The sequence below is a fragment of the Panthera tigris genome, chromosome D2, assembly GCF_018350195.1.
Source record: "Panthera tigris isolate Pti1 chromosome D2, P.tigris_Pti1_mat1.1, whole genome shotgun sequence".
NCBI classification, from domain to species: Eukaryota; Metazoa; Chordata; class Mammalia; order Carnivora; family Felidae; genus Panthera; species Panthera tigris.
In genome coordinates, this window is record NC_056670.1 from 33,953,218 (window position 1) to 33,976,269 (window position 23,052).

At 39.8% G+C, this 23,052-nt stretch overlaps 1 protein-coding gene across 2 annotated transcripts in view; it reads left to right on the forward strand.

The window, feature by feature from the left end:
- VCL (vinculin) overlaps nucleotides 1–23,052 on the forward strand; it is a 110,114-nt gene that overhangs the window by 74,395 nt on the left and 12,667 nt on the right. For both annotated transcript variants that reach the window (XM_007095647.3, XM_007095649.3), the window contains exons 7-16: nucleotides 2,003–2,093; nucleotides 3,378–3,525; nucleotides 7,329–7,482; nucleotides 8,673–8,848; nucleotides 11,849–12,039; nucleotides 13,915–14,114; nucleotides 15,473–15,601; nucleotides 19,256–19,405; nucleotides 21,140–21,248; nucleotides 22,359–22,661. In XM_007095647.3, coding sequence (XP_007095709.2) covers nucleotides 2,003–2,093; nucleotides 3,378–3,525; nucleotides 7,329–7,482; nucleotides 8,673–8,848; nucleotides 11,849–12,039; nucleotides 13,915–14,114; nucleotides 15,473–15,601; nucleotides 19,256–19,405; nucleotides 21,140–21,248; nucleotides 22,359–22,661 — 1,651 coding nt within the window. The remainder of the gene's footprint in view (nucleotides 1–2,002; nucleotides 2,094–3,377; nucleotides 3,526–7,328; nucleotides 7,483–8,672; nucleotides 8,849–11,848; nucleotides 12,040–13,914; nucleotides 14,115–15,472; nucleotides 15,602–19,255; nucleotides 19,406–21,139; nucleotides 21,249–22,358; nucleotides 22,662–23,052) is intronic.

Sequence of the window (23,052 nt, forward strand, 5' to 3'; positions counted from 1 at the left end):
GAAGAAATACCTAAAACAACTTGACTTGCAAGAAATCCTCAAAGTTAGTTTCCAAATTAATCTTTTTAATCTTTTGTTTTTTAATCTTTTTTTAAGTAGTCTTCATTCCCAACGTGGGCTCAAACTCACAACCCTGAGATCAAGAGTTGCATGCTCTACTGACTGAGCCAGCCAGGGAGCCCCAAACTAGTAGCCATTAATGCTAGAGTAGACACACACAAAATGTGATCTTTGTTCCTGTGAATTTAGGTTTTTGAAATGCAATAAATCTCTGATTTTATTTCACTAAAAACATAGTGTGTTATGGAAATGGTTATGAAGTATTTTTACGTGGATATGATTTCTCTTCAGAGTGTGTGCATATTGCCCCGGTCAGAGATCGTGATTTTTTTTTTCTGTATCCAGATGAAGTCCTATAACTTATATTAGACACTAACGGCTATCTAATTCTCTGAGGTTGGGAGTTGCCCGAGCCTCTCTAAACAGGTATTGATTTGGGCCTTGCTAATTTGGAATCATGCTAATGCTGACTTTTAAAGGCAGGCTTTGCCGTAGAACAAGATGGAGGAGGAGCAGATATTTAAGCCATTGAGAACGAAAGTACTTAAAAAATGCCATTTGTCTGCTTGTACTAATTACAAATGGATTTCGAAATACTGTCATGACACTCTCTGCCTTCTGTTGATAGATAGTCCCATAATTCCAAATAACTTAGAAATAGAAAATATTTTCTTTACATTTTTTCAGTAATTTAGTTCACTTCTCATTCATTGCTGTGGCTGAGAATTTGCTATTCAGAGTCTTTGATAGCCAGGGTTAAAACGGAGAGCAGTCATTATCTGTTTAAATGGGGAAGGAAGAAATCCTAAAGCCGAGAGTCCTTATAATGTGAGTAGGTACTTTGGAAAAACTGTGGTCAGGCTGCTGACCTTAGGCCTGTGAGCGTTGTCAGCACTTACTCTGTATTAGTATACTGTACTAATTCTTGTTTGAATTAAAAGTTGGGGGGGGGGGGGGAAATGCTCCTTGTGCCCCCGTGTGGAAACATGGTGATACAACACTTTTAAGAACCCCAGTTTTGCAGGATTGGAAAGTGAAAAAAAGTTAAGGATTCAGGGCATTGCCCAGAGCTTCAGAGGTTAAATCCATGCTTTGATGGATGAACTCTCTAAGAGCCAGTTCCCTAGAGCAAAACTTTGATGAAATTTTAAAAACTTCATCAAACTATAGGTATAGTTTTAGTCTGTTTCAGCTTCTCATGCCATATCCTGGGAGATTTTATGGTAGTTTCATGCTAGCCATTTTGAATCCTGATTGTAAGCAATAAATTGAGACACGCTTTATTTTATTCTGCCTCTCCTTCCAGGTTAGGATGGTAAAGGAACGAAGAATGAGGAGGGTGAGGAGGATGGCAGGGAAGGCCAGAAAAACACTTTTTTCTTACATTACATTCAGTGGTTTATTTGTGGAATTAAAACTAAATTGCTAGATTAAAATTTTCAGTTTTTTTCCAACCAGTAATTCCAAGTTTTTCAGATTAATTAAGTATAGTGAAGCATCATCCAGTGTTTGTGTATTTCAAAACAAGATGTAAAAGAACTGTGATTTGTGGCGCTACATGCTAATGAGGCTTCCCTGATGCAGGGAGGGCTTTGCCAGGGTTGCGCTAGATGAGTGGAAAGGCTGATAATGAGGCATGTGACAACAGGGCTTTTTCCTGCTGCAGACATTAAGCATCTTTTGGCTTGAGTGATTTTACCAGTTTTCACAGTCTAGCAATAGAGAAACCAGAAAACAAAATAGAATTAACTGAAGATTTGCATGCACAATGCTGCATTTTGACAGAAATAAGCACTCTGGTGTGATGAGAGTATTTTTAAGGCTGTTTTAGGACTACATTAGCTATTGTATGTTAAGTGCTGTAACTTTTTCTCTGTCTTACTTTGTATCATAGTATCTCAGTTTTTGCAAAGAAAATAATTGTGGTGTTTCTCTTCAAAAGGACACTGAAGCCATGAAGAGAGCATTGGCCTCCATAGACTCCAAACTGAACCAGGCCAAGGGTTGGCTCCGTGATCCCAGTGCCTCTCCAGGTAACCCACTGGTTCTACTTTTCTGACAGATGCAGTAAAAAGCGAAAAGTCAAGCAAACAAACAAATAAAGAAAGAGGGTCTTTCCATAATCTCATAATTCTGAGATAACTACCGCAACATTTAGGGGCATACTCCATTCTCTGATAGTTTTGACTAATTGAAGCATTACTGGTCCTTAAAAAGATGAACGGCATAGACTAATCACCTCTCATCATGGAGGAATAAACCAAGCTGAAGTGGGCATTCTCTGCCAGAATATTGGCTCACTTCTTCCTTGAATCAGAAAGGTAATTATTCTGAATAAAAACTCTTGTCTTGGGGCATCTGGGTAGCTCAGTTGGTTAAGTGCCCAAATCTTGGTCTCAGCTCAGGTCATGATCTCATGGCTCGTGAGACTGAGCCCCAGATTGGGCTCTGTGCTGACAGTGCAGAGTGTGCTTGGGATTCTCTCTCTCCTTCTCTCTCTGCCCCTCCCCCATTTGCTTTGTCTTTCTCAAAATAAATAAACTTAAAAAAATTATTTAAAAAAAAAACACCTGTTATCTTTAGGGGAGTCTGGGTGGCTCAGTCGGTTAAGCACCCAACTACAGCTTGGGTCAGGATCTCGTGGTCCGTGAGTTCAAACCCCACGTCAGGCTCTGTGCTGACAGCTCAGAGCCTGGAGCCTGCTTCGATTTGGTGTCTCCCTCTCTCTCTGCCCCTCCCCCACTCATGCTTGCTCTCTGTCTCTCAAAAATGAATAAATATTAAAAAAAAAAAACCCAAACTCTTCTCTTTCTAGTTCCCATTGGGCAGATTTCCATTTATGTCAAAAAAGTATTTAATTAAGCAGATTAAATGATGCCAATAAGAATTGGAAAGAAAATTTGACTTACGTAAAGACCCAAATGGGTTATTGAGCTGGGTTTTATGGATTTTCTAATCTAATATTCAGTTTTAGATTAATATTTGAATGAATGTGAAAAGCCTAATGGAGGTTAGAGGTGCTAAGTAGTATTAAATTAGTAGAGCTTATTTTCATCATCTGTATTCTTACCACAAGCTGCTTATCATCTCCAGATGGATATGGTTCCAAGTATTTTTTTTTTAGAAGTATCTGTGGTTAAAACCTCACCCTCTGCTTATAAGGGCACTACTTGGCTGTAGCTATCGGATGTATTGCCTTCTATTCACTTGTCTTCAAAAAATCACCCATTCCTTCATGAATGAAATGACTTGTAAAGTATCCTTTCTAAATAATTAATATGTCAACAGTGAGGATATTGAGTATCTCTTTATTTTAGGGGATGCTGGTGAGCAGGCCATCAGACAGATCTTAGATGAAGCTGGAAAAGTTGGTGAACTCTGTGCAGGCAAAGAACGCAGAGAGATCCTGGGAACCTGTAAAATGCTGGGGCAGATGACTGATCAAGTGGCTGAACTCCGAGCCCGGTAAAATTGCTCTACTCTTACCCAAGTTAGGTAACAGATCGTATCTCACTCCTGACAAAGTAATTCAGAGACCAAGTCTCTGCTAATTTCCCTGTGTTATTTTTGACTAATGGACAACACAGATTTTATACTCTATTAATTCTTTCAAGATTGAAGTGAACTTCTCCTTTGATAAACTTTCAAAGTAGCAGATGCTTTGTAGCAAGGTTGAAATAGAAATAGAAATATGGTATCTTAGTTTCTAGCCATAGGCTTAGAAAGAATAAGGGATAGTGGTGAAGTCTGGCATGGGTAGCCATATCTTTTATGAAGGATGGGTAAAAAGAAACAAAGAGTGAAAACACTAGAATTATTTCATGTTATTCTAAAATCCAGTTAAATAGGTTATCCTGTAAGTTGGTTATTTCTAGACTTATGAGTCTCTATTTCGTCATTATTCATTTGGTTTCATAATTCTTTTACTTCCTTTAAGACTTGACTGTTAGAACTTTTCCCCCTGTAAACTAAATCTATATAGTTTACTGTTAAGAAAACTCAGTATAATATAGGCTTCTTTGAAACTCAGCCATAGAGTTAATGCAGCTCTAAAAGATTATCCTCATTTTTATGGACTTTTATAATATCAGCATTGAGGAAAAATTGAAATATGAAATACTAGTGTAGATGAAGTTTAATTTGGCTTCAAGAAAGTCATGAAACATCTTGAGATAATTGGAATATATAGGGTCTCCATACAAACAGGCCTCAGAAATAACCCCTTGACATGTTGTACACCATTACACTTGGTTTCAAATGTATTAACAGAATAAACTTAAGAATACAGTTTTTTGGGGGTGCCTGTGTGGCTCAGTAGGTTAAGCAGCCGATTTCGGCCCAGGTCATGATCTGACTGTAAATTCAAGCCCCACGTCGGGCTCTGTGCTGACAGCTCAGAGCCTAGAGCCCGTCTTGGATTCTGTGTCTCCCTCTCTCTCTGCCACTCCCTCACTCATGCTCTGTCTCTGTCTGCCTCTCAAAAATAAACATTAAAAAAAATTAAAAAAAAAAGAATACAGTTTTTTTAAAGTTTATTTATTTTTTGTGATCTCTGCACGCAACATGAGACTTGAACCTATGACCCTGAGTTGAAGAGTCACACCCTTTTCCGACTGAGCTAGCCAGGTGCCCCAAGAATACAGCTCTTAAAGGAGTGCTTCTTAACCTTTTTTGGATCAAAATAATTTTTATAATCTCATGAGAGCCATTAATCTTTATGTAAAAAGTTGCACATAAACTTGCCCCTATAGTATTATGTATAATTTCCCGAGGATCGTGGATTCACTGCAGTCCTGGGAACTCCAGAGGTTTCAGGTTTAGGATCTCTACCTTGTAGGGGAGAAGGAACTGCATAAATAAATGTGATCTCATTGAACCCAGTGAGCCTTTTTCTCCTGCTGTGGAGCAGTCTCCCCTGTCATGAGCATGACAGGAACTTTACAGAAAGGACAAAAAGAAGTTCTGTTCCCATTCGGAGAAATGCCAATGCAGTTTGACAAGATTCTTGGCTCTTCTAATTTCTCACTGCTGGCTCTTTTGTCTGCAGCCTTTTCACAGTGTGGTAGACAGTTTTCACTTGGAATTCTCAAATACACAGTTGTATGTGTTCAGAGAAAGATGAATTTGAGCAAGAGAACAAGGTGGCTGCTGTATGGGATCGGCCATAAATCTGTAAAGAGAAAGGCTAGAAGAGGGAAGGGAGCTCTGGGCCTTCTTCACACTGGAGTCTGCAATATCCTTTCCTGATGAAAGATTAGAAAGCTATCCCCCTGTTAGCTTTTCTTAAATATGCCTAGCTATTTAACATTTTAGTGGCTGAAACTCAGTAACAATTTCCTCATTGATACTCTTCTTTTCACCTAGGGTTTCTAGGTTGTAAGGATATATTTTTCCTCTCATGGGGCTCAGTAAACTTTTTATTTTGAATGAAAAATTATGTAGCCCATAAATATTTTTACATTTTCACAATTGGACTTTTATACTAACATGGTTTCTCATCATGAATTACTAGATATGAAGGAAAAAAGCAAATTAAATCCCCAAAGTCTTCCACTCCTCTGCACATAAAAGGGAAGCCTTAAGTACAAATAAAAGGTATATATATCTTTTATATACCTGGCAATAAATAGTATTTGAGTTCATTACTTCACATATTGGTTTAGATGAAAAATAAGGATGAATTTATTTTTTTAAGTTTATTTTATTTATTTTGAGAGAGAGAGTGTGTGTGAGTGGGGTGGGGCAGAGGGAGAGAGAGAGAGAGAGAGAGAGAATCCCAAGTGGGCTTTGCACTATCAGTGGGGCTTGATTTCATGAATCATAAGAACATGACTTGAGTCGAAATCAAGAGTTGGGCACTTAACTGACTGAGCCACCCAGGTGCCCCAATAAGGATGAATTTGAAAAGATAGATAAATGAATGACAGATCCATGCTGCTATAAAGGGGAGCAAAGATGTTTTGGAGTTCATCCTAAAATCAGAAGCTCAGGTTAAGAGGATAAGCCATGCCATTATACCAACTGATAAAGTTGCCACCCCATCATTGAGTTTACCAGACCGAGTGGATTAAAAATACCTGAGGGGCGACTGGGTGGCTCAGTCGGTTAAGTGCCCAACTCTTGATTTTGGCTCAGGTCATGATCTCACGGTTTGTGGGTTTGAGCCCTGTGTCGGGCTCTGTGCTGACAGACAGAGCCTGCTTTGGATTCTGTGTCTCCCTCTCTCTCTCTCTGCCCCTCCCTTGCTTGGGCTCTCTCTCTCTCTCTCAAAACTAAAAAAACATTAAAAAATTTAAAAAATATATGAGCTTATAAAAATGTGGCAAATCGTATTTTGTTATGACTTGGAAAGTCTCTTACAAAGAGAAAACAAGTTTCTAATAATGCTCATCATTTTTAGAAGTGTATCACTTTTGGGAGAGGAAAATAGTAAAATTAGTTCTTTAAGAATGTGATGGAAAACAACAGTTTCTTGTCACCTCAGTGACAACTGGTTTTAATATTTATAGATTGCATAGGAGTAGAAGGTAGACTTGAAGATTATTATTAGGTTCATTTTAATAATCATGACAATTTAATAACAGTAGTAATTATATGTTCGTACTTTATTGACATAGTGTTTTCAAGTTTTTTTGTTTTTTGTTTTTTTTTTTTTGCTTGAAGCCACTCTGTTAGGTAAGCGGGGCAAGTATTGTTACCTGCACACCCCTCATTTTATAAGTTACAAAGCTGAAGCCCATTGTAAACAAGGTTCACAGGTCCCAGGAGCCAGGATTTGAACACAGATCTGCTTGGTCCTAGTGTCATGTGCTTTCAGTAATACTGTGCTTGCTGCTTCCTGAAACATTTTCAATGTATACTTGCCCATAAATAAGACAATCTAATGGGATTTTTTTTTCTAAAGCACACATTACTATGGTAACAAAACCCTTGTAGCAAGAAGATCACAAGCACATTTTCCCCCTGAAGTTCAGACTTGATTATGTAATCACCATCAAAAGGAGAATCATTATTATTGAAATTTGCAGGCTGGTCTCTAAAGTGGTTATGCTGTTCCAGGAAGCTAATGCATATTTTTAAAAGCCAAAGGAGAAAGTGGATGGTTTGGGTGTTTTGCTTTATCTCTTCTGTTTTCTTGTGCTATCCCAGATGTAGTAGGGGAAAGGAAAAAGACAAGCATGTTAACAAAAATGACATATTAGTGCTTCTCATGATATTTTGCCAGTAAGTATTTGAGAGAGTACAATGACAACATCTGTTTTGAGCAGAGGACAAGGAGCCTCGCCAGTGGCCATGCAGAAGGCCCAGCAGGTATCTCAGGGTCTGGATGTGCTAACAGCCAAAGTGGAAAATGCAGCTCGCAAGCTGGAAGCTATGACCAACTCAAAGCAGAGCATTGCCAAGAAGATCGATGCTGCTCAGGTAGTAATGATGGTTTTAAGGAGGGATGGGAAATAAAAGAGAAATGTTCCATAATTATCCTGCATCTCTCTCTCTCCCTCCCCACCCCCCCTTTTATATATAGATGGGTAGATAATGGGTGTTTCTAAGTGATGACTGATTCCCAGCAATTACCAATGTTAACACTTCCTCTACTACCACAGGTTTAGACTCATGTTAACTCTATTTTGAAATAGAGATCTTAATTTTGAATACTTTGATTAAAGGAAGTACTCTGGGGGGACCTGGGGGGCTCAATCGGTTGAGTGTCTGACTCTTGATTTTGGCTCAGGTGATGATCCCAGGGGTGTGGGATTGAGCCCTGCATTGGGCTCTGCGCTGAGTGTGGAGCCCGCCTGGGTTTCTTTCTCTCTCTCTCTCTTCCTCCCTCTGCCCCTTTACCCTGCTTGTGCATGTGTGCTCTCTCTCTCTCTAAAATGAAAGAATTAAAAAAAAAAAAAAAAAAAAAGAGAAAGTACTCTGAGCACTAAGAAAATTCTAGTTCCTGGTATATATCACAGTATATAAAAGCTTTCCTTCATCTTAGAATTCACAACTGTATTTGGTCATAACAATGTTAAAGGGTTAAAGTTTTCTGATGCCACTCTCCTGTAAAATGATTTTCAAGCAGTTCACAGAGAAACAAATGTTTGAGAAATTGAAGAATTAGTAAGGTGTGATTAAAGCAAAGATACGCTTGTGAAGATTCTCTTTTTTAAAATTTATTTTTATTAAAAATTTTAACGTTTATTTTTGAGAGACAGAGACAGAGTGAGAGAGAGGGAGGGGCAGAGAGAGAGAGGGAGACACAGAATCTGAAGCAGGTTCCAGGCCCTGAGCTTTCAGCACAGGGCCCGATGTGGGGCTCAAACCCATGAACCATGAGATCTGAGCCAAAGTTGGACGCTTAACTGACTGAGCCACCCAGTCGCCGCTGAAGATACTTATTCTGATGGGGAAGGAAAAAAATCACTTTTAAGAAGATGGAGGATTGATTTGATTTTGCCCGAGCTAAGAACCTGTTTAAAACAGTAAGAATCAACATTGTAAAAGCGATCACTGGTGTGCCTTGTGATTACTTTTGAAATATTTCTGATGGCCTTGTCAGTTGAATGAAATGTGGTTTAATGAGGAGATCACAGTGTGCTTTTTTTCCATTTTTATGTGTTTAGAATTGGCTTGCAGATCCAAATGGTGGACCAGAAGGAGAAGAACAGATTCGAGGGGCTTTGGCTGAAGCTCGGAAAATAGCAGAATTATGTGATGATCCTAAAGAGAGAGATGACATTCTACGTTCTCTTGGGGAAATATCTGCTCTGACTTCTAAATTAGCAGATCTACGAAGACAGTATGTATTTAACTTCTGACATTGCCTTTTAATCTCTCTCTTTTTTCCCCCAAGTGCATATATAGTTGAATGCTATAGGTTAAATGCACATGTGATTCTCTTTCACTGTATTCTTGTTGATTCTGTGTGACATGGCTAGGTCAGGTATTACTTCTGTTTTATTATTTACATAATTGAGGTTTAATGATTTATTGCTGATCGCATGGTTTTAAATTAATGTATTTAGGATGGTAAGAACTCCTTTTTTGAGATCCACTTTTTATTTCTAAGCTAGGACTTTTCCTGCTATATCATGTTTGTGGCATAACTGTTTCCCAGGCACAAGAGGGAAATATTTGTGGCTATCTAAGAAAAGATACTGTGGACTGTGGACAGGGGGGAGGGGGAGGAGGCATAAGAAGATGCTTTCTTCTCTCCCCAGCAATGTTATTTCTTATGTAACAGTTATAAAACATCCTTAAATACAATGTCCTCACCACAGCTACTGCTTTTAAAGGCTTTCATGGCTTCTACTTTGATTATATAAAGAGGTGTTGCTTTGTTCCTTTGATCAGTATTTTTCTCTCTTAAATAAACTGCTAAAAGAACATTAAAAAAGAGGACAAAAGTCGCTTCTTCTCCACCTCAGGCCTCCAGCCACTTCTTCAGGGATAACCATAGTCAAGTATCTTGTGAGATTTGGCTTTTCATTTAACTTGCATGTTTCATTTCCTGTTCTTCCGTGGGAGAGTACCTAACCTTGTCTCAGTGACTTGTACTTTAGAATTCTTTCAAGTCTTGTATTGACCAAGAGGACAATACTGGCTAAGAAAGCACACTCCTGCCTACCATGAATAGGAGATGGGTGGGAGCAGGGTAAACATACTTTAGGCAGGAGGTTGTGATAGAGACCAACTTAGCAGCTCAAGTTTGATTATATATCAAGGTTGATCATTTGGGAATCACTGTTTTATACCCCAAATCTTGAGTTGTTTAGGTAGAGAAAATAATTTGATCATTGTAAAATATAATGTCTATACAGTTAGGTCTATGTTTGTTAATATTAACCCATTAATATAATCTGTTTACATTATCACTAGTTTAAAATACTCAAAGGAGAAACTGTTTTAAGGACCAGAACACGATTCCATATACATATCAGGCACTCATTAATGTTTCTTAATGATGAAGAGAGAATTGATGCTAATGGTGAGAACAGCAAACCTTCCTGTGTGGTCATATGCCATCATTACTTATTAGTATAACATATACATATCCATAGCTTCCTGACAGTGGGAGTAGCCATGATCAGAACCAAAGTAAATACCTTCTTTGTCCAGCTTTATAATGGAGAAGGTACTGAAATTTAAAATCACAAAGAAGTTCTTCAGAGAATATCTAAATTAGTTGTTCTGGCTGGTAGGCTAACATTTTCATTTTTACAGGTGAGGCAGATAAGATTAACCTGAAGTTTTCTCTAGGTGGACTTGAGAAATAAAATGTGTCATATTTTTTATATGTTCATAATGGTTAGAATCTGAAGTCTTTGGAGTAGGGTTTTGGGGGCAGAAATCTCCCTTTGTGATACATAATTGTGATTCTCTTTTTATTTCTGTATTTGGTTACAAGAAACTCAAGAAAAAGTAGAGGTCAGAAATGTGTAGTGGCATCTAATGTCTAATGGAACTTAATAGTTTGAAGTATGGCCAGGTCTGGTGGCAACTGGAAACTACTCCCTCTGTTTATTAGTAGCTGTATGGCATGCTGTCTGCTTCAGTCTGTGTGTTGATTTTGTTTATTTGGGTTCTTTGTCTAGCTTTGCCCTACCATGTCCCAGGCTTTCTAGTTCCAGACCCACCACTAGTTGACTATGCAGTGTTTTTGAAGCATGGGCCAAGGACAACATACCTCAGAACCACCTGGGAATCTTGTGAAAAATGTATAGCCTGGACCCCACTGTGTTTGCAGTGGGGTGTACTTAATCATAATCTCTTCTGGTGGTGCATTTAAAACTAAGATCCCAGATGACTTTTATGCACACTGGAATTAGGTTCCTTGCTTGACTGTGTTCATGTTGTCTTTGAGTTAGATAACCAGTTCAATCGGTTATGGCAAGAATTGATTATTTTGATACCAATGTAAGTAGCTAAGAGTGAGGACTCTGAAGTCATAGTGCCTGGGTTTGAATCCCTAGTCCACCAAAGTAAGTGATAGGATCTTGGGTAAGTTATCCAACCTTTTGGTACCTCACTTTTGCTTTTTGAATAATGGGGATAATACTGGTATCTACCTCTTAGGTTTGTCATGAGGATTAAATAACATAAGAGTGTTATTTACTATCAGAGTTGGGACTCAAAAAATTGTACTACTTACTACTAGTTCTATAACTAGTACTGTAACTGTTTCAACTACTGCTATACAACATACATGGCTACTTGGGCCCACCTAATCCCTGAGGGAACTAGTGTTTTCCTTGATGGTCAACTGAGGGGTCAGCCAATGTAGTGATTTTTTTTTTTAATGTTTATTTTTGAGAGAGAGAACGAGCGTGTGAGCGTGCGTGAGCGCGAGTGGGGGAGGGGCAGAGGGAGAGAGAGACACACAGAATTCAAAGCAGGCTCCAGGCTCTGAGCTGTCAGCACAGAGCCTGACACAGGGCTTGAACTCACAGACCATGAGATCATGACCCGAGCCAAAGTCGGATCCTCAACCTACTGAGCCATCCAGGGGCCCCCCCCAACTTAGTGATGTTTGATTGAGCTCAGCTAACCAAATGGTTGAGCTTGATTGAGGTAGATTGACTCAAACTCATATTTAATGTTTTAACTGGGATAATGCAATCTGAATTTAAATGATCAATTTCTTACTTTAGTGCCAAATAAATAAACCACTCTCCTTCCAAACTAAGCTAATAATAATCATTAGCAATTTGGCATCTCATTAGCATTTGTGTAGCAATTAAAATCCTCTCACTGTAAATAGTGTCTATGACAGGATGGCTTTTTTTTTTTTCCTTTTCAGGGGGAAAGGAGATTCCCCAGAGGCTCGAGCATTGGCCAAACAGGTGGCCACGGCCCTACAGAACTTGCAGACCAAAACCAATAGGGCTGTGGCCAACAGCAGACCTGCCAAGGCAGCTGTCCACCTGGAGGGCAAGATTGAACAAGCACAGCGGTGGATTGATAATCCCACAGTGGATGACCGGGGCGTTGGTAAGGCCATGAGTGCACTTAACCCTCCATAAACTGGTCTTAGTGAAAATAAGCAAGTTGTTGATAGAGATCCTGTTCATCTGAAATTAGGTGCAGAAGGGGTTCTTCAGCTACTGGTGAGTAAATCATCCTACAGTGTGACTCCATTTCCAAATATAGCCCATAAATGATACCTGTGGCTTATTCAAAAAGAATTTGTGAGTAAATGATTTTGCTGTGGGCAAATAGAAAGGTCCTCAGGTTGGAATCGAAACTTTGAACTAATTATTTCCAGTCTATGTGTATTTCCATTCTGTTGTATTTCTATTACACTCATTGGAAAATACCCAGCTAAATGTAGTTTTTGAAAATAAGTAAGAAGCACTTAGCTACCAAGGTTATTTTCATTTTTGAGGGCTCCTGCATTACACAGTCACCAGTAGAACTGAAAACCTAAAATTTTGATTTTGGGGAGTTTTTAGGGATGAGTCTATAAGAAGTTAGGTCATATTATGATAGCAAATCTGCTGAAGCTGAAAGATCTGTTTACTTCATTTACTATTTTTGTTGAATAAAAAGATTAGTTTTTAAATTGGTGATTCCCAGTTTTGGGGAGTCAGACAGATGTATAATTTACTGCGGGAGGAATAAACTGGTATAAACGTTCTGAATGGCAATTGAATATTACATATTAAAAGCTTTAAAAAAGTTCATACTCATTGACTTAGCAATTTGACTTAGAGGAATTTATTATAAGAAATAATTAGACATGTTTCTATACAGAGTTACATATGAGAATGTATATAAACAGTATAAATATTTAATAATAAATGATCAATAATTATGGTTAATATGATAAAATATTACATAGATGTGTAGATCATGATTTTTTAAGAATACTCAATGATGCGGAAAAATGCTCCCATTAAATAAAAAGAGGCAAGGAATAAAAGTTAATGTAAAGTACGATTTCAGTTTTGTAAAAGAGAAATGTGTATTTGTATAGGGACATGTAGTGCATTAAAAAAACACTGAAAGATTTGCAATAACATGGATGGATCTAGAGCGTATAATGCTAAGCAAAATATGTCAGTCAGAGAAAGAGAAATTCATATTTAGAATTTAAGAAATAAAACAAATGGGCAAAGAAAATAAGACAAAACAAAAAAATAGAGAACTTAGAGAACAAATTATGGTTGCCAGAGGGGAGAGGGGTGGGAGATGGCTGAAACAGGTGAAGGGGATTAAGAGTACACTTATGGTGATGAGCACAGAGTAATGTATAGAACTATGGAATCACTACATTGTACACCTGAAGCTAATATAACACTGTAAACTATACTGGAACTAAAATTAAGTAAATAAATAAATAAATATTAGTAGAATAATTTTTAAAAAGACTGGTAGGAAATGTTCAACTGTATCAGTCTCTGAGGATTATGGGTGGATTATCTATTCTTATTTATACTTTCCTGTATTTCCTAATTTTTTTTCTATTGTTAGGGGAAAAAACCCCACTAAATGTTTTTATTTAAAAAAAACAACAGGGATACCTGGGTGGCTCAGTCACTTAAGTGTCAGACTCTTGGTTTCAGCTTGGGTCGTGATCCCAGGGTCAATGGGATCGAGCCCCGAGTTGGGGCTGACTTGTACGGAGCCTGCTTGGGATTCTCTCTCTCTCTCTCTCTCTCTCTCTCTCTCTCTCTCTCTGTCTCTCTCTCTCTGTCTCTCTGCTTCTCCCCTATGCATGAGCACACATGTCTCTCTCTCTCTTTCAAAAATAAGTAAACTTTAAAATAAAACAAACAACAACAACAACCCAATAGTTTACCACAATGGTACTGCAGTTGTCTTCTCTGGGTCTCTGTAAGTTACAGTGCTTTCCTTTTGATCCAGGTCAGGCTGCCATCCGGGGTCTTGTGGCCGAAGGGCATCGTCTGGCTAATGTCATGATGGGGCCGTATCGCCAAGATCTTCTTGCAAAGTGTGACCGTGTGGACCAGCTGACAGCCCAGCTGGCTGACCTTGCTGCCAGAGGGGAAGGAGAGAGTCCTCAGGCGAGAGCACTTGCATCTCAGCTCCAAGACTCCTTAAAGGTAGAACTTTGGAGCACACATTATTACATTTCTATGCTTACTATTATTGAAAAATGGGAGGGGAGAGATTTTTAAAATATACAATTTCTTGAATCTAGGGAAAATGAAGAGTGTGATCAAGGAGCATATAATGAAGTCTAGAACTTACTAGGAAAAAGCTCACCTGTGTTTGACTGCAGCTGAAGTTGTTTTCCAAGTCTCAGTCAAGCAAGACCTCTTTTGTGATATTTGTTCTACCATATGTCCTCTGTGTTTATTTATTTGGTCAATATTTTTCTTAAAATGGACTCCCTTTTTAAATTTAGGTGGATTTATTTAAAAGACAACTTCATAATAATCATGAAAACATGAGCTTGATGTGCTAGTTACATTTTTCCTAATATTCTTTAGAAGAAAACACATAATTATCAAAATGAAAACACTGTTCTATCTAACACCTAACATCATTTCAGGTATCGTGAGTGTCACCCACTTTGAGAAGCAGTGGGAGTGACTGAGACTTCTTTCTATAAATCCAGAAAACTTAGATTGGACTAAGTGTGATAACTATGAAAAGGAACCTTTTCCGTGACTTATAAGAATCGTCTTTAGATTATGTTAAGAAATGGGTACAGGGGCGCCTGGGTGGCTTGGTCGGTTAAGCGTCCGACTTCAGCTCAGATCATGATCTCACGGCCCGTGAGTTCGAGCCCCGCGTCGGGCTCTGTGCTGACCGCTCAGAGCCCAAAGCCTGTTTCAGATTCTGTGTCTCCCTCTCTCTCTGACCCTCCCCCATTCATGCTCTGTCTCTCTCTGTCTCAAAAATAAATAAAAACATTAAAAAAAAGAAATGGGTACATATATTGGTTATCAAGTTTTTCTAGAAACTTAACTGAAAAAACATGTGTCAGAAAAATTTCCCGTTCTTAATTTCTTTACTCTTAATGTAAGAAAATGCTTAGAAATATGGCACTGCATCTGCCAAACAATCCTTACAGCTTCTGTGGCCATGATTAGGCTCCTCCAACATTGGGAGTGGCGAGGAACTCTGTTTACATTTCAGGGTCTTCTTTTCTACCCCATGAACCTCAGTACCATTTCTTAGAAGCCACCAAGAAAGGAAGTAAGTTTTCTTGTTTGGGTGGAGAATGTGGGTGCTGTCTTACCTCTCCTACTAGACATGAATCTCTTAGAGGGTAGGATTCATATCTTAGACCTGTTCCATGCTGGTTCAGTGCTTTGTACATAGTTACAGTAAATACTTACTGAATGAAAGATTAAATGAATGAATGAATGAATGTGTCACTAAAGTAAGGATATTGGCAGATGTACCTTTTGGACATTTTTGGTAATTTTTATTTGTGAACAATGTTTTTAAGGATCTGAAAGCCCGGATGCAGGAGGCGATGACTCAGGAGGTATCAGATGTTTTCAGCGACACCACAACTCCCATCAAGCTGTTGGCGGTGGCGGCCACTGCACCTCCTGATGCTCCCAGTAGGGAAGAAGTGGGTATCTGGAGTCTTCTTTTTCTTCTCTTGGCCAGCCACACACACACACACACACCCACACACATACCCACACACACGCACGCATGCATATTTATATATATTTGGATATTTGTAAAGGTAAAATTTGATTTCAGTGTGCATCAGAGGCAGTGGTTGGGAAATTGTGGGTGAAGGGTGGAAGGGCAGAAGAGGAAAGGCCTTGCTAACTCTTCTTTTAGTTATCAGGTGTGTCAGTTAGTAATGTCTTTAGGACATTTCTTGAGTTGTAAGCTGTAGAAGACCTGACTATCAGAGAAGAAAACAAATGGGTTTTGTTTTTATGGTGTAACAAGAAACACAGACATAGGTAGCCCTGGCATTGGTTCAGCAGCTTGACACTGTGACAGCTGGCATTTCTGTGATTTTTTTTTGGTCTTTTCCTAATGGTGTGAGATGGCTCTTGTAACCCTATGCATCATGTTCAAGGCAGGAAGAAATGAGAGAAAGGGCACTCCAGTCACAACTGTCCCTTTTATTAGGGCATTTTATTCTCAACGCAAAAGTCAAGGTAGTCCTTTTAAATGATTTGGTGTCATTCTTCTACTCACCCCCTTCCGATGACTCCCTCCTGTCCCAGAGGGAAGCCAGGATCCTTACAATAACAGTAAGACCAGTGATGTGCTGGTAGACTGGCACTCTAGGAAAGAAAGCCTAAAAACCAAAAAGCGCTGATTTGTAATGTTTGTTTGTTTCCATGATGTAAATATTCCCGTTGTGGCTGTTTCGGTGTGGAGTCACTGAAAGCGGTTGGGAAGAAATGGGTGCATTTGCCTCTTATGAGCTGGTGTGAGTGGTTACGGTGACTTCACACCACTGCATCTGGTTCCCCTCTACCTCTCTGACATCATGTTGTACCACTCTTACCCTGCAGGCTGCTCTGTCTACACTGACTTCCTTGTGTTGTGTTCCCAGCATGCCGTGTTTATATTTTCCATGTTTGAACCTTGGGGCTGTTGCACTTGTTCTCTCTGTTCCTCCCATTGATAATTACATGTATTATTTATTCTCTTCCTTGAGCTTCTACTGAAATACTACTTTTGGGTCACTGCCCAAGATAGCATCCCTACCCCGCCCCCAGTGATTTCCTAATCTCCATATCCTATTTTTCTCCTCAGCATTTATCAACATTTGACATGTTTGCCTCATTTTTTGTTTGTCTGTCTCCCTCACATTAGCATGAAAGGCCGTGTAGGCAAGGAATTTGTTTTGTCATACTTTATTCCCAGTTCTTAAAACAATGCCTGGGACATTGTTGGTATTGAATGAATGAAAGTAAAGGTTTTCCCAGAAATCCTCCAGGTGGCTTGCTTATGTTTCATTGACTCCATCATATGGCTGCTCCAGCTGTAGAGGCATCTAGGAAAGCAAATATTGGCAGCAAAGAAGAAGGGGTTATTGGGTCAGGCACCCAAGACCAGGTAGCATTGGTGGGTTGGAGGTGTGTGTTATTCTTACTTGCTGATGACCCCCATTTTCTTTCTCTGGCCTGGGCGTAGTTTGTTCATGGTCCCCTTAGGCTAAGATGATTTGCTATGTTTTTCAGTCCAGACTTCTCTGAGTTTTGACGAGTAGATCAAGTCTCTCCTGGTTATCCCCAATTTGATGCTTCGTTGGGACATCAGCATGTGTTGTCCTTTTCCTATTCTCTCTCTCTTGGAAATTTGGGAGTTGCCATTGACTCTTCTCATACCAATAAATAACTTAAGGCAAGCTAATTTGATCTCACAAATATTTCTTGAATCCTTTACGTTTTCCATTCACACATTGCTGCAGCTCTAGCTCTGATCCTTGTCCCCTGCTGCCTAAATGACTGCACAGCTGTGACTCGTCTTCTTTGAACCTGTCACCAGGCCACCAATAAAATAAAAACAGAGATTTGACCTTCTTATCCTATCCCTTCAGTGAGTCTTTCCTTTCACATAGGATAAAGTAGCACTGGGATCTACTTCTAATACTCTCTCTAAACCTGTTTCCCACAAACCTCTGCTTCTCAGTTCATGCCCCAGCAGTACTTAATTTCTTATGGTTTTCGGCATACTCTCCCCGTTCTCCCTTCTATGTCTTTGTTCTTTTTGTCTCTGCCTAATTATCTTCCCCTTTTTCTTTTTTGGCTAATTCCTATATATCTTTTATCCTTTAATCTTTTACTTCCTGGATAAGGTTAAGTGCCTTTCCTTTTGCTTGCATGGTATCTGCTTAGTTTTATGATTGTACATAGCACACTCTATATAAGTATCTGTTTATGGGCCCTTTTTACATCTGAAGGATTTGAGCTTCTGAGATGCAGAAATTGTGTCTTAATCATTTTTGTATCTTTAGCACCTACTCCAGGGTCTGGCACATAGTAGGTGCTTAGTAAATTTTGATTGAGTGATACAAAAAGCAGGCTAAGTAGCCAGTTAAGTCAGAGGGAGCAGCCAACAAGGCTGGAATTGAAATGACTGACTAGGGTAAGCAAAAGCCCTGTAGATCCAGATTATGGGAGAACAGCCAAGATAAAAGGACTGAGGCCAGGAGAAGGGGACTAGGAAATCAGAGATTTAGACAAAGATTCTGAGCATTAAATGGCAAGAACCAGGTGGTTGAACCCACAAGAGGCCATTATGGGGAAGAGACTTGTGTGGGTCAAGACAGCACCCTGGCAAGGAGACTGGAGTCTGCTGTTGAACCGGGAGGGCTTGAGGGCTTTACAGGTTGTCTGCCCTGGTCCCTGTGTATGGGCAAGTAGACCCTCAGGAGGAGGCAAAGGAGAGGATGGATTCTGTCAGGCAGTTTCTGATACGCTCTGTGTGGAGTGTAAACCTGACCCAGCACTGCTTGGTATGCCTTGCTTCTTCTCAAAGCATTGTTATCTAAGCAAGTGACAGAAGAGCTTTTGTTATTTTATCTAAGTTAAATAGTCTACTTCATTGTATGCAACTTTGCATAATATCCATGTCAACAGAAAAGCTAACTTTTTTCAAATTTGAGAGCTGAATGGACAATTCAGTAGATAGGTTTTTTATTTGGGATAATAAAAATCAACCTTCCCTGCCCTAGTGTTAGGCCCCATTGTGAGCACCAGCTATCATTTTTCTCATGGAGGTCAGGGGCAGAGTTTTTACAACATTAATGGTAATGGATATGTGAGCGAATCTGCCTTGAGGAGGCTGGAGTTCGGGTTAGGACTGTGGATATTCTTGGCTCTTAATGCACCCAGCCACCTGCACTGGAGCCTCGAGTGGGTTTGTCTCTCTTCTTCAAACTCCAGGATAAGACTTTTGGGAACAGGGATTTTTGGTCTTCACCTTCTGTGAAGTCCTTGTTGTAGACTTCACAGTGCTGTGTGTTCTGTCTGCACTTGGTAAGCATTGGTTGAGCTGAAATTCAAGGGTGTGTGGGTGTGCAGGTGTGCGCATGCACGCACATGATGCCTGTGGCCAAACCTCTGAGGAGATAGAGCAAGGCCAAGACCTGGCGATTGATTATTGTCTTATTAACTAGGGTTTGATGTCATCTGTGAAGTCTTTGCTTGAGTGGTTGCTGCCTCTGCTTAAAGTGAGAATTTTTCTTAGGCTTCCTGACCCATTTGATTGAAATAAAGTTTCCTAATGTTTTTGTTTTTTTCTCAAGGTATTTGATGAGAGGGCGGCAAACTTTGAGCACCATTCGGGAAGGCTTGGTGCCACGGCGGAGAAGGCGGCTGCTGTTGGAACTGCTAATAAATCCACAGTGGAAGGCATTCAGGCATCAGTAAAGACAGCTCGAGAACTCACACCCCAGGTTAAATTATGCTTGCTTTTTATTGTTTCAATATTCACCCTACAGTGTTCAGTAAAGGTCAATTATAGAACAGTTTCTATACATTTTTGAACACTTATTGTAAATTGTCGTGAAAGAAACACACTCATAGTCTCAAAATCATTTTTATATTGTTGTAGTTTTCTGTAATGATCATAGATTACTTCTGAAAGTAGAAAACTAGTAAAGTGACCCCTCACCCACACTCATAATTAGGGAAATATTTGGATAATCTTCAGAGGTTAGTCTTTGAATTTTAGAGCTTTTGCCTTTCCCTGCATCTCTTTGAGGATATTTTTTAAAAATCCGGTTGTGTTCATAACTTGTTTTCTTTTTTCTACTTCATTATATAACCAAGTTGTAGCCAGTATGCTGTGAATAATATAGTAATCAAATTATAGGAAACTCATCTTTTTAAAATTGATTTATTCAGCAGATATTTATTGTGTACCTGTAGTATATTAGGAACCGTGCTAGGCTTTACACGTCTGTGATACTGGCTTTGGTGGGAACATGCAGGGAGAGATTTAAAAAAAAAAAAGCACACCTTTATATTGTTTATCTTTTGCCCACATGGCATGTTAACAAGTTAGATTCTCTTGAAAAATCATACATGTCCAACTTCTAAAAAACACTTCCATAAAATATGAACATGAGTAACTTTCTTTAAAAACTTCCATAAAACATGGAACATAAAACAGGATTTCTGCATAAAAGGGAGATTCCTAAAAAAGAGAAACAGAAAACTAAAGATACCAATGATGGAAAGAGTAAGGATTTTGGAGACAGATCTGGACTTGAATCCTCTGTGACCTTGAGTTTCCTCATCTGTAAAATGGGGAGAATTCCTTCCTAGTGGATCATTTGGAGGATTAAAAGGATATGTGTACAGCCTGTAACTAACCAAATACTCAGGAAATGTTAGTTCCTCCCCCAACTGCTATACCTGATTAACTGGGAGCTCTTGAGCAAGTCATTTACATTTTGCATCTGTAAAGTGGAGAAATTACCTGACCCGTCTCATAGGGTTGTTGTGAGGATTCAGTAAGATAATAGATGTGAAAGTACTTCTTTAACTGTATATAGTTACTTTTTAAAAAAAAAAAAATTTTTTTTAACGTTTTTTTTTTTAATTTATTTTTGAGACAGAGAGAGACAGAGCATGAACGGGGGAGGGTCAGAGAGAGGGAGACACAGAATCTGAAACAGGCTCCAGGCTCTGAGCTGTCAGCACAGAGCCTGACGGGGGGCTCGAACTCAAGGACGGCGAGATCATGACCTGAGCCGAAGTCGGCGGCTAAACCGACTGAGCCACCCAGGCGCCCCTATAGTTACTTTTTTAAAAATAAATATTCATAATCAGTTTTAAGTAATTTTTAGTATCTTTCTTGGTGATGATTTTTAAGGTGGAAGAGTCTTCCCAAGGGCTTAAACATAGGTCAGTTTGGTGTATGTTTGGAAGTACCAAGTGAATGCCGTTTACTTTGTCATTTTATTACCTTCCCCACATCAGGCTGTGACTGTAAAATCTTCTGCAGGGGCCCATTTGGGTGAGATGTTTATGAGACCAAATCTAATGTGTTCAGCCTGAAAAGAGACTTACCCATTTTTGGCTTTCTAGCGCCATCTGTAGGTAGAGAGGGGAAAGCTTTGCTGAAAGTTTGTATTCCAGCGGGAGGGTGCCCTGAGGTTTAAAGGTTGTTTTGTCATTGACAGGTCGTCTCAGCTGCTCGCATCTTACTTAGAAATCCTGGAAATCAAGCTGCTTATGAACATTTTGAGACCATGAAGAACCAGTGGATTGATAATGTAGAAAAAATGACAGGTAGAGCTGTGTGCAGAGTTCTTACTGTCTAATCCTTGAGGAATGAGTTCTGAGTGGTTATATTACTTAGCTGTAATTGGATGAAGGGACGGTCATGTGCCCGACAGTGTACTTGGCCCTGATTAAGGCTGCTGAGCAGCGGCGGCTTCTCATTCAAGCCTTGCAATTTTGTTTGAAGAGAGGCTCTTTGAGTCTCTTTTATTTTAATGCTGCCCTCCCTGTGTGATGTTTATTGTTACAGCTCCTATCTTCTCTTTGAATAGTGCCTTTGCTCAGTCTGAACCAGAGTTTGGTTTCAGAGGCTGGGAGGCAGTGTTTGTGGATACAGTAAGTGTCCCTGTCATTTTCAGTGGGTTCACATTTCAAGGAACCACAATAGCTACCATTTAATTCAACTTGTCTCAGAGTTTCCTCCAACTTATCAAGTACGTAGTTTTAAAAAAAGGAGAAACCAACCGCCAACAAACCTGTGTCTGTGCAATTGAAGTGGCACCTCTGAATCTTCATTCTCTGTGGAGGGAGGGATGGGAGAGGAGGGAAGAAATGAGGAAGGCAGGCTCTTCGGCTTCCCTGCAGAACTTGCTGGGACAGGGTCCGTAGCAGCCAGAGATGAAAGTGGAGCTCCTGAGGTATCGTAAGAGAGGCAATGGAAACAAGAAACAGGTGGTTAAGGTTATTAGACTCCTCTGAGTGGCTCATCTTGGGCACTACAAGCTGCCAACAAGCAACAGATGGCTGGGGAGTGAGGCAGAAAGGGAGAAAATGTTATTAACACAACGTGGAGATGCGGTAAAGGCTTGGGACGCAATCCTTGTTTCCTCCTGATGTCGTTGGAATTCTGGTTGTCTGTTGTAGCCACAGGAAGGCCAGTGACCACGGTGGTACGAATGCTATGACTCTATATGGCCCTCCTGGTCTCCATCTTCACTTTTTTTTTTTTGAACTAAGGTATTCACCTGGAAGCTTCTGATTGTAGAGGAAGGGCTTAGAGCTGAAGGAGAGAATTCTGGGTGTTAGACTTTCACGTGAGAAACTTGAGTGGACAACAGGGTTTTTGAGTCTCTCTTCTTCTAAAATAGAAACTAAATTACATTCCTTTTCTCCTGACAGGGCTGGTGGACGAAGCTATTGATACCAAATCTCTGTTGGATGCTTCTGAAGAAGCAATTAAAAAAGATCTGGACAAGTGTAAAGTGGCCATGGCCAATATTCAGCCACAGATGTTGGTCGCTGGGGCAACCAGCATTGCTCGCCGGGCCAACCGTATCCTGCTGGTGGCTAAGAGGGAGGTGGAGAACTCTGAGGATCCCAAGTTCCGTGAGGCTGTGAAAGCCGCCTCTGATGAATTGAGCAAAACCATCTCTCCAATGGTGATGGATGCAAAGGCTGTGGCCGGAAACATTTCTGACCCTGGTAAGCAATTCATGGTGTGCTTCACCTCACTTGAGAGGTTAACTCAGGAAGCCGACAGAGTGGTAAGACGATATGCACCCACCCGCAACCACCGCATACAATATCTGGGAGCCGAAACTGCAGATACTTAGTTTGACAGTGCTAGATTAATCTTTTCATGTCCAAAAAAAAAATATTGCACAGACTAATTTCTGCAATATTGCAGGTTTGTTGCAAGTTAGTTTCTCTGGACCAACTTTTCTGTGCTTGTCTGATTAGATACCCCCTGGTCCTGTTTACTTGTTGTTTTGGAAATTGCCCAAAAGATGCATGATAACCAATGCATAACTTCTTTTCTGCTTTTCTTAAAATGCTTTTACTCTGTTAAACATTTTCTGTTTCTGTCAAATTG